At 39.5% G+C, this 12,377-nt stretch overlaps 1 protein-coding gene across 1 annotated transcript; it reads right to left on the bottom strand.

Moving 5' to 3' along the window:
* Positions 1-3,025: 3,025 nt before the first annotated feature.
* Positions 3,026-11,268, bottom strand: LOC115374489 (gap junction alpha-1 protein-like). The gene is made up of 6 exons (XM_030073449.1): positions 11,080-11,268; positions 10,370-10,439; positions 9,140-9,385; positions 6,584-6,670; positions 6,295-6,390; positions 3,026-6,098 (listed from the first exon to the last, which is right to left on the bottom strand). Exons 2-6 carry the CDS (start codon positions 10,436-10,438, stop codon positions 5,448-5,450), a joined length of 1,149 nt encoding a protein of 382 aa, XP_029929309.1. The 5' UTR covers position 10,439; positions 11,080-11,268; the 3' UTR covers positions 3,026-5,447.
* Between the last annotated feature and the right edge of the window lie 1,109 nt (positions 11,269-12,377).

Below are 12,377 nucleotides of genomic sequence, written 5' to 3' on the forward strand. Positions count from 1 at the left end.
TTTGACCTGTTTATTCTGACAAAGACCTAGGAGAGTTACTGGCAACCTGCCTGCTGAAAAAAATAATGAGAGAAAACATAAACCATATTATACCAGCACTGAGGTATAACATATTTTTAAACAAATTTATTAAAGATTTAGGAAAACTGGAAAAATATGACTTATTTCCCTCCCGAGGGTTGTTGCTGTAAATCACAACCAGTGTCTCACAGGAATCCCACAACTTCAAATAATCTTTTTCACCACCCAATTATTTTTACTCTGCACTTTTGAACCTCCTATTATTCAGCATAAAAATCTGACAACACAAAAGAAGCCGTGGCATTTCATCCAAATAAAGTGCATTAAAATATGCTGCTGTAATGCGCTGCCTCCATCTCTATTCCAACTGGCAAGAGAAAAAAATTCTGATGAACACTATGTTCTTGTCCACACACACTGTCAACATCTTAGATAGTTGCAGCTGGAGTTTTGCTCTGCTGTGTTTTACTAAGCCAATACTTACGAATTCAGACTGGATTAATATAAACTCACTGACCTGTTGAATTTTAGTCTGCTCTTCTTCCTCTCTCCTTTTTGTTTTCAGTGCTGAGGAAAAGTTTATGTGTTGCATCCCCAGAATGGCTTGTTAGCATTGTTAGTGTGGGCGTACTCAAACCAAAGAATAACATGAGCTGGGAGTTGAGCTGCAGTAACCACATGTGGTGGTGAGTGCTTAACAATGCTAACAAGCCATAAAATAGCTAAAGATAGTTTAAGGGCAAATATAGACTTTTTAGTGAGCAGCGTCTCTGGGTGAGGCTTCCTTAAGGGGGTGGTGGTTATGGTAAAAACAAGAATTTTCTTATTTGGTGTTATTCTATTTAGTATTATCTTCATCATCCACCAAGATGTGAGTTCAGTCAAAAACTGTAATAAAATGGAGTTTTAGAGGATGTATTTTCTACAACAGATCCATTCCAGCAGGGCTGGGATGGTTTAGTTACCACTGGAGTGCAGCAATATTTTTCTTACTATTCCTGCAGCAATACTGAAACGTTGCTGGGTAGTGAGGCGGATGAGGAGGAAGACGATGAGGCAAAGTAATTATTGAAGAAACCAGCCGAGCCCAGGTTTATTCCTATGTTGCAGCACAGCTAAACTGAGGCAAAACAACAAGAACCAAGTGGCCAACCCTCTGGTTCTCTGAACTTGATCTCAATAAGTAGAGAACTATTTCTCCTTTAACATGTCCTGTATCTCTTCCCTTCTGCACCTCCTCCCGCTGGTGTATCCTGTCACAACCAATGCCTACCATACTTTGAAAAGACTTCTAAAACACTAAAGTCTGACACCCTTTCACATCTTATGACAATGTACCAGGGGTCACTGAGTTTTTAGTCACAGTCAAGAAGATTTTGCAAAGACTCTGGATATTACAGGGTCAGTATTCCCAAGACTCCATGCCTTAGAGAAACTGTCTGACAAATATTATAGGAATATTATAGCAATATTATGCTTCAGAAAATCCATAAAAGGTGAATACCCTTTATGGATTACCAACTACAGTGAACACCTGCCTCAATTAAACCACTATAAAGCAACACAAGTAACGGTAACTTACTGTTACAATATGTTAACAGATGTATTCCAAACTGACCCTGCTGAGGAGCTCCCGTGTTAAAACCCTCCACTTTGAGGGCCTGCAGCAGGAGAGCTGATGTGCAAAACATTCTGCTTCATTGGAAAGGATCTGGTACACTTTATTGGAGCAGAACTTAAATTAATGTCAAGTCCTGGGCTATGCTTTATGGCTTTTATAGGTGTGCATGCATGTGTATGAATTATGATTTTGTATTGCTTATATCACACATTCATATTCTCCACCCATTTTCCTGTCATTATGTGTCCTGCTGCTGCTGTTATTTTTTTATCGTGTAATTTAAATGTAACAGTGTAAAAAGTGTTGGTTGGGTCATTTTTTATCTATGTCAGTGATTTTACATGTTTAATATATCTACAGAATGTATATGTTTTGTGTTTCTGCTAATCTTTTCCCAGAGCAAGCAGTCATGTTGTGGAACTCCGATATCATTGTTCCGCCCTTGTATCCAGCCATTGGTTAACATTCATTCCACTACGATATTAAAATGAACTTTCAGAGACTTCAAACTTTCTTCACAGCAGTATTCCATCACCGTAATAAATTCCTCTACATGAGTTTTCCTAATAGCAGCAGCACTGTTGTGTTTTGATGACTTGAAATTGGAGGGAGTGAAACAGTGCCTTTGCTGGAAAAAAGTCCCCAAGGAAAGATTTGCTTTTCACAGACAGTTATCGGTTCTGTGGTTTGTGAATGGTGTGATTTTGTTAGCTGCAGAAGCAGAACATTATAAGGTGGGTGTTTCAGCCGAAAACACCCACAGGATTTTGGATTGGTTGCAGCAAAATCTTGGTAAATAGGCCAAACATTAAAAATCATCTAATCAAACCTAATCTAATCTAGGATAGTGAATCTGGTCTAATCTACACCTCTAGGTTCCCTGGAGCTTTGGTTTACTGGCCAATTTCCTGGATTCTGTAGTTCAGTTGGTTCAGTAATTAATGTGAACAGGGCTGCCACTGTTGGAGCAGGTCATTTCTAGGACATTCTGAGCACAGCTCTGTGCACACAGGGAACTCACTAAGTTCGTTTTATCAGTGCAGTTGAACTGTACTTATCAGTGCAGTTCAAAAACTCCCAGGGATACTAAAGAGAAGAAAATTAAATACAAGAAAAAGCTTTACTTTGGTTTTCCTGTGTTAATTTCTCTACCAGAAAAAAAAAACAACAGATCATTGAGTCATCAGTCATTTGAGATTCAGTCTGTAAAATATTCATACCAACAAATATATAAAATATGAACAAAATATTTGTAGTGATCAGCTATCTGGAAGAGAAAATTAATTCTTGGCCCCAGCATCTATTCAAAGTTTATCAGGACAAAAATTATATTATTCAGTGATACAAAAAAAAAGTCTATTCAAAGTTTATCAGGACAAAAAAATTATATTATTCAGTGATACAAAAAATACAAAACTGCGAAAGCTCTCCAAAGTACTTATAAATTCTAATAAATATACAGCCTCGAATTATACAATCAAGCGATCAAATTGTCATTCAACCAAACAAATCAAATCAAATCAAATATTCATTGTGTCTATGTGAATACCGTAAGACAGCTGATTGTTCCTTAACATTGTTCCTTAACATTTTATATATACATACACATATATATATGTATGTATATACACATAACGACTAAAGAAATTAATAATTGAATTGAATTGAATTGAATAAATTCAAAATATTTCAAATGAGCCACTCTGGAATGTTAAGCAATATCAAGTATTTTCCATGGTCTTATGACACAATCCCCTTATTGAACAGTTGGCACAGAGTCCCTGTCAGAAATTGTTGTACCACAGAAAAAGCCTTAGTGCCAGGAGGCTTGGTCAACCCACTGCCATGTTACTGAGTTAGAGGCAAACCTTCAAAATGCAGTGCAAATAAGAATCAGCTAGAGGTCAAAGGCACTTTTCTGTCCGGAGAGTCTCTACAATGTGTGTACTGTAAAAGACTAATGTCATGGAAAATGAAGAGAGGCTCCCATGAATGCTGCGCAGCGTTGCCTTGCTTTCTTTCATCGCTGGGCTGTGGGTGGAGTTTCCTCTGTCTAGCATAGTTGGCTGAATGAAGATGGTCCTTGTCAATCAGTCAGCCAAACAATACTTATGTAACAGAGTTGAACAGGTTCAATTAAGTTATCCTGCTTGAAGAAATGTTAATGTTTATCCTGAATGTTTCTGAAATGGTTTGATCAATACCATGATTTTATGTCTCTGGATCAGGAGCTTTTCTGAGAGCTTTTCTAGGGCAGACTCTTGCCTTTGGACAAATCCATGGATTTCTTAGCGAGAAAGCTGCTGGCAACAATTGTAATGCATATCAGAGGCGTGAGCTTTTCTGTTTAGAATGTCTTGGCGTTGAAGGGATTCAAAGTATTCATGGGCTTGATTCAGACTGTTATGTGCTGAGTAGCACATGGATAGAAATCCATGTTTGAGCTGTTTCTATGCAGACTTTCAGTACTCAGTGTGAGTTCTGAAAACTTCAGGCAAGCCTTCCCTTGTGTCTGGGTTTGTTTAAAAATTGGCTTCCTCTTTTTGGCCTCTGTTGAAGCTTTGATTTTAAATAGAGTGCAAATTTAATTTGGTTGTATTTTGGACAATAGTATGTGAAGACTCAATTCGAAACTTGTCTATGGGTAATTCATTGCATAAAAACATAAAATACTATCTATTTCACAAGATCCTTAGTTATGTATACCATACTTAATGATGATCAAATGGTTTATTTCAAAACTTAGATTTATAATTTAAGATGAGATTCTCTGATAACTGCTTTCTGCTCAACTCACTGATAAGCTTCACTCCAGTTTCAAGGTTAACTGCATCGAAACTTTGTACAAGCAAACTTTCTTGTACATTCTGATACATACTGCTGCTGCTTCGTTTGTCACCAGCTGTCAATTTAGTTTGGTGGTGTCAGGAAGGGGGTTTATTGATGACTTGTTACTGACATTTAACAAGCCCAACAACTAATATAAGCTAATGGCACTGTATCATTAGCTGAATATTACATCTAATTAGTGAAGCTCTATTCACTTCATGTCAGTGAAAACACACTGAGACTCAAAGGGGGACAGATGTGCTGCCTGCATAGTGAAATGAATTATGTCCACTGTAGTCTACCAACACACATTTGTCGCTTGGCACCATTAAATCTTGATTGTTTGAAAACCATTGAGCTCAATGCATCGCAACATCCAAAATGAATATATATAATACTTGATACAAAAATGATGTGTTGTGGGTGAAGTATTCCTCTGAAAAGACACTGTCAACCTGTGTTGAACACTGACTGTGAGGATGGAAAAAGCCAGACCGTGGGCAAGGCTTCTTTGTTATAAATGTTGCAGAATATTTGCCTTCTTCTTTTTTTCCTTTCTACTGATCCAAAAAATTGTCTGATCTGTGACTCCAAACTATTCAAGCCATTAGTTTTATGCAGGTTGCGCCTCTAACCATATATCCAAAGTAATCTGCTTTGGAATGTCTGCTGCACCAGGCAGCATCAAACAGATATTCCCAGTACATCATTGAACACACTGTCTTCAGAATATTATCTGTAGGAACATGGAGGGATGGTGACTCAAGTACAATCGATGAAAGGCATCTGGTGAAGCATGGAGTGGCATGGAGTGTTACCAACAGCAACATGGAGGAATGTCAGATTTGATGTCTTTGGTATAAGATGTAGCTTCAGGAATCCCACAGAAGAATGAACAATGTCTCTTCTCAGGGGAGTTCGTCCTCACAGCATCTCCAGGGTTGGAATGGGTGGAGTGAGGCATTCCAGGTCTGAATCAGATATCTAAATCGTCTGGCCGGGCTCGGCTACTCGCCCTGCTGCTAGGCCGTTCTAACTGTTTCAGCAGGTGTAGCTCTTTTCCAACCGTCCCAATTTTGCCTGGTAGCTCACAGCAGCCCTTTGGAGAGAGACATTCAGGTGCTTGGAAGCCCTGGTTGTGGCAGTTGGACTCACTACTGTTGTTCTTACTGTTCCCTCTCTGGCCGAGCTGGTTCTGTTCTGTGCTGAAGTTTGTCCAGTTCTGCTCGCTGGCCTGCTTATTGTAGTTGTTACACGAGTTGGTCTTTTCCGCTGTGTCCAGGTTGTAAGCTAGGTTGGACATGGGGGCAGAGGGAGGGGGGCAGCCGTTGCAGTAGATGTATGAGATATCCCGAGCTCCAGTCCTTAGCATCCCTGCTGAGTGGAGGTCATTTTCTGAAGCCTTCATCCTGTCTTTGATCTGCTTGAAGGAGATGTAGAAAAGTTCGATGACGTTGAGGATGAGGGAGACCAGAGAGACGACGAGCATGAAGATGATGAAGATGGTCTTCTCGGTGGGCCGGGAGAGGAAGCAGTCAATCTTGTGCGGACAGGGAAAGCGCTCACACTCATAGCGCGCCGCCAGGCTGAAACCATAGATATACCACTGGATGAAGAGGAATCCCACCTGAGCAGAAGAAATTTGAAAACATAAAAATTAGTTAAATGCCATTTGAAAAAAAGATATCTAAAGTAAAATGATTAATTGCACAAGATTCCCACCCCAAAACGTGAATATGAAGTATTTTGTAAGCAAACACTTCATATCATTCTGAGACAAATATGATACATACATAATAAATCTGCTGAAAAAAGAACCCCACCTCAAACATGGACTTGAGGATGATGCTAAGAATGTACGTTCTCAGAAGTGCTCCTTTCATCTTAACTTTACCGTGCTCCTCAATCCCATACTTCACCTTGACAATAAAGAGCAATGATTAAAGAACTAATACAAAAAAATTAAAATTAAAAAAACAACAGCAAAAAAACAACAGCAATTGCATCAAAACAGTACCAAAATATAACATGGAATATCTGTAAATTGTGAAATATTTTGTGATTTGTGTCTATGTAAGTGAGTTTAAAGGGAAAATATAGAGAGTGATCAACCTTCTTCAGCTCAACTTTCCTCAGCAGAACGTCCACATCCTCTCCTTTGCTTTGGATCTCCCTCAGCCTCTCCTCCTTCAGAGTCAGCTGCACAAACACAATGGAAACCACACTTAAAACGGGAATTAATCACACTCACTGAGATATGCACCAATAGCACTACCTACCTAACCTCACTGAAAAACAGTTTTGCATTAGATGAAATGTCCACATGCGAACAAACCAACCGTACATTCTAGCCAATGATATTTGCACTGCGACTGCTCAACATGGAGTCATTCCTAAATTATGAATGAGGGTCAGAAGAAGATGACTGGGAGAAAAATAGCCTGGATACTGCTGCTTTCTGCACTTTTTTTCTGCCCCCATTACTGAATGAGACTACCTCCCAGCTGTGGCTATGGTTAGGTCTACGGTTAGGATGAATGTTAGGAGCATGACCTTACAGGCAACTTTTGGGGCAAGTAATTTCCATGAGCGGATACTGCAGTGGAAACCTCCAGGCAAGCTAGCTTACGATCAGGAAACTGCTTAGTATGTTCAATTTATTTGCTTGAATTCAGCCGACACTGTTTGTGTTAATGGAGCTGAAGAACCGATTAAAGAGATAAATAATATTCGGTTGTATTCTGTTGTAAATGAATGGTGTCTTTTGTACAGCTGCTGAATAAAAGTAATATCACACTCAAAGTCATGCTGTGATATTGATTATCAGGAGGGCTGTGGTGGGATCATGGGAGAAAGAAGATCATGTTATACTGATAGTGAGTATAATAATGAAATTGGCACATTCATATATCATCACTAAGCTTGAATTCTTGATGCTAGGATCTCTGTTGTTTTCTACAGATCTTCTTCCTGTTTCCAGTAAGCACCTGAAAATCCAGGTACCCCTTTTACACTGTCAAGGGGCTGGTGCTGTTGCTTGGCCAGTGCTCAGTTCAACTTCAGCATTAGAGGGTTTTTTTTTTTTTTTTTTTTTATTGGTGTTTTGTTTGCTAAAAACACTCAGCACAGTTTGCCATTTGGCACAGGTGTTGGGACCCGGCCCAGTGGGAAAAAAAACTTTACTTCTTCTTCCGCAAGACCACCAACTATTGCTTCTGTTGCCAAACCACACATCAGTTGCCAAACCACACTGCAACTCTCTTGAAAGGGAATCAAAACCCGCATTTTCGCAGCGTGTCTGCAGGTATCAGAGAGTGAATTTTAATGCTTTTTAAGACACCTTTTAACAAAATTTAAAGTGACTGTTTAGATTCTTGCCCGTGTAGTGGTATTTGCTTCCTTCAAAACAGTTTCTCAGCTTTGTGTCTCTGCTCAAAGTCTTGTTATTTTGTGGTCTGTATCTATTTCTTTCAATTTGGAGCAGTACTCTCCTGGCGAAGCTCATGTTCTTGAGACAAGTGGATGTACCACATTCACATGGACCAGCAAATACACTATATGGGTAAAAATGAAAACTATGAATTTAAGACTTATTCTTGGACACAATCTTTTGGCTCTCAGTGTGAATGTAGTCAAGATTTGAGCAATGTAACTATAGCACATTTTTATCTAGAGCTGGTTTCATGTCATCAGCATAGAGAGAAAACAGTGAAATCAATTTTTCCTCGTTTTTTACGAATAGAACAAACATGTCACAAGTCTGAAAGCTGCTTTTAGAAGGAGTGTGGGGTCTCAAATTCAATGTATTCCTGGTTTGGTCAGTCAGTTTTGGAGTTATCAGCCAGTAGTTTCCCTGAACTCAAAGCGAAAGGTGGGAATGTGAAGCCAGCTTCATCTAGTCAGTAACAGCTTGTCACAAATTGTGCCGCAATACAATATTTTATCAAATAAACATACAGAAATGAGTTTTTTACAGATGAGCAGGGTAGTCTATGAATGGCAAATATCCAACGCTTTGCCAATTTTAGTCTGGTCCACTCTCTCAGTTAAAAGCCGACAGTAAAGCTGTCATTGTCATCAGTGCTGTAGGGGCGCATGTCTTTTGAAGTGAAACAGGTCTGTTCAGAGTTGGCTTGCCACACTCTGACTGTACTGTGATGTACTGTGTGCTCGCAGCACTGTTGTCTGCCCAAGGTGACTGAATCAATCTTCTCACCCACCCCTACTGTGCATATTAAAACACTGAAACACATCTTTGATTCCTGGTTACTGAAATATTCTGCCTTTTCCAGGATACCAGGGAATCCTGGATAGTATCATACGACCAGTTACCCAGTGATTCCCACCTCTGATGCGTCTAGTATAACGTGAGTTGGGTCACTTCCTAATAGGTAAGAGTCTTGCCTTATATTTCTAAGCTTGAACTGAAGATATTTTAGTGACCTGCAGACACCCTGTTTTCAACCATCTCAGTGAGGTTATCTGGTGCCACCTGCATTTGAATGGAATTGTTCTCACCTTCCCGAATAAACTGAACAAAAGAGGGAAATGCTCTGGAGTTCAAACAACCTGCTTGAAACATGTTGGTGAGAATGCACACCATGTGTTCCACCTGATCCAGTGGCAAGAAGCCCAGATGTTTAAACGGAATCTCCGACTGGAGCGTACCTTCTCCTCCTTGTGCATCAGGTAGAAGACGTGGCAGAGGTAGAGGAGCGTGGGTGTGGACACAAAGATGATCTGCAGCACCCAGAAGCGAACATGGGAGATGGGGAACGACTTATCATAGCAGACATTTTCACAACCTGGCTGCTGAGTGTTGCACCTGAAAGCTGACTGCTCATCACCCCACGCCGACTCCACCGCTGTACCCAGCACCAGAATCCGGAAGATGAAAAGCACTGAGAGCCAGACCTGGAGGGGTGAATGGAGGGAGAGGAACAGAGGAATGAATTGAAGGAAAAAGGGTTGAGGAACAGAGGATAAGGCAAAAAATATAAAGGAACACACTGGATGCTATCAGTAATAGTAATCATGGTAGTAGTGGTAGTAGTAATAGAGGTACATCTAAAAGCAGCAGTTTTAATGGGAGTATAGTAGCAGTAACAGTGGTGAAGAATGAGAATTAGTATTATCAGACATACTTCAAATATCTAAGATACAGTGTAGTCTACTGACCTTGAGATTTGACTCTCTTAAAGGACCATGCCAGTGATTTTGAATGTTTGGCCAATTTACTACAATATACGCACAATATACTACAATATACACATTACTATCCCCTGCTGTCTGATGCTCACAGGAATGTTATAGGAATGTATATAGGAATGTTATATATACTTTCTATTTTATCTTTATTTTATTTTTTTAAATTATTTTATTCGATCTATTTTTACTTGCACAGTGCCGGAGTTGTTGCAATTACATTTCACTGCTGCTGTGCCCATACATTCATGCATGTGACGAATAAATCTTGAACTTGAACTTTTACACTGCAACAAAGATTTTACAACATAGAATCAAAATTCCTCGATTTTCAAATTTGACTTTTTTAGTTGAAACAGTCACCTCATAATGTTGTGCTCCTGTGGCAAACAAAATTGTCACTATTCATAAACCAAGGGACTGATAATTGGCTGTGTAAAGCAAATGTTTCCCCAGGGACTATTTTCCAGTGAAGCGACTGTTTCACTCCACCCGACAGGCCTCGTTAGCCATTTTGACAGTGACATAGCAGGGTAAAGCTCAGTGTCACAACTGGTGAGAAGAACTTTTTGGAGATATTTTGGAGATATTACACAAATCTGAAAAATCGCTGGTAACAGTATGTTAGCTGTTGGTTACATTAACCATTTTTTATTTTAATTTGTAGAAAATGTGACTTTGAGGCAGACAGACCTTTCCTCCAGCAGTGGAATAAGCCTGGACCTTATCCAGCAGCTTCCCCAAGGCACTCCAGTCCCCCATCCTGATGAACACACACACACACACACACACACACACACACACACACACACACACACACACACACACACTGTAACAACAATACACTTGGGCTGTATTATCCCTTTACTAAAAACCATCACAGAGGAGTAAAAGATAGAGGACTTGTCTCAAGTCAAAATGCAGCAGCCTCCACATCACCTCCCCAGAGAGAGCCAGGCCCAGCAGGCTCTCTCTCTGCGCTGCCATCTCCGGCTTACAGAACTCATGGAACATGTTTCTACGAGAATGAATAGTCTCCTTTATTACATGGGACGAGGTCAATCCAGAATCAAATCTTTGAACAGCATTTGGCGAGAAAAAAATGTAGCAATGCCACCTCACAGAGGCAGATGCCACATAGTTGAAAAGGCAGACTTGTGATTTGCCATTATCTTACAGAGAGTAGAGGTCGATTTTGGTCTCGGAAAAGAAGCATACAATCATTTGCTAAATCAGTGTTGGTGTCTTTAAAAGGTTTGGTAGACTGTTTTAAAAGATGTCTTTTTTCTCTCATCCTATTGCCCACTAAGTTAACCCCACCCAGATAACAACAAAGAGTACAGTGGCTCCGGGACCGTTTGAAAGCTAGTCGGTATTTGTTTTCTCGTGCAGCTGAACTTTACCTGGCAGAGAAACGCGCGCGCCGCCCCGAGCAATAAAGTTAGAAAAAAAGTGAAATAATCCTCTGTTAGCTGATGTCAGGAAAATTTTCCATCATGAACAGAAGTATAAAAGTGGAGTTATGCCACACAGGTCCTGTAGTGCTCTAGATGTAAGTTTTAAAGGAAGGCTGGTGAGCGGTTCTGATAGGGTTTTCTCCTCTTCTAGGTGGGGTACACTGTAACGGGTATGAGCCTCTCACTTATTCCACCGAGCCGTCAAAAACAGGCGATGAAACACAACACTTCCGGTCGTAACCTTCAAAACAAAAGCCTTAAATAGCCTTCGTAGACTACAGCAGTAGACACGGAGCTCCCTTACCAAACTTAAACATGATTTTACTATGGTAACCAAACTATGGTTAATGGGCATGGCAATTCGCAATTTTTTTGTTTTTTTTAAGAACTATAGTATTAATATGCATATGGGTTTCACCTGTGTTTTTCTACATTTATAACTACTACCAGTTAATCATAATCATCATTAAAAAACAGAGTTGCACTATTACCATACGTACCATAGTGACACTTGAATAAACTTTTGTAACTTTAACATTAAAGAAATAATGAGTGTAAATTTATTGTTCTTAAAAAATGGAATAGCATCACCTATTTATCTTTCATCTTGCTTATTAAGTTAAATGGTAACTGTCAACTTTGTTAATTTGAACGCAATTTTCATATATTTTTTTTTTTCCTTTGTGTTGTTAATCAATGTTAGAGAGAGATGATGGGCTTGTTCATATTATTTAACAAGCAGGTTGATATTACTCCAAGTTATCTGGCATTGTATTATATTGGTTATTACTGTCAGGCCAGGTCCATATATATCCAACTCAGAGTTCTGACATTGTTTTAATATAGCATTCTATAATAATTATTCTATTCTGAGTTAAGACACTTTTATTTTGAAGGCCACCTGCCTCTGTGCACGTGTGTGCGGTAGTTTGACGTTGCAGTCGTTGAACAAATCCAGATGTGCAGCCTATGGACGTAAAACATAGACATATCGCCATCTAGTGGCGTAAAGCAGCTATTTCAGCGCTCCAATGGGTGACAAAATAAAAGAAACACTAGCGCAAACAGTTTCAGGTCACATTGGCAGAGATCCGAGGGTTTTCAAGCTTTCTTGATGTCCCTTTATCTAGCATTTCAGGATAATTAAAGCGGCCTTTAAAATCTTAAAAATGAGTATGTAAAAATATTAAAATATTATATGAGTAATATATCAAATAAAGTTTTGTTTTATCTTCCAGGGGGTC

The sequence above is a fragment of the Myripristis murdjan genome, chromosome 2 (assembly GCF_902150065.1).
Source record: "Myripristis murdjan chromosome 2, fMyrMur1.1, whole genome shotgun sequence".
NCBI classification, from domain to species: domain Eukaryota; kingdom Metazoa; phylum Chordata; class Actinopteri; order Holocentriformes; family Holocentridae; genus Myripristis; species Myripristis murdjan.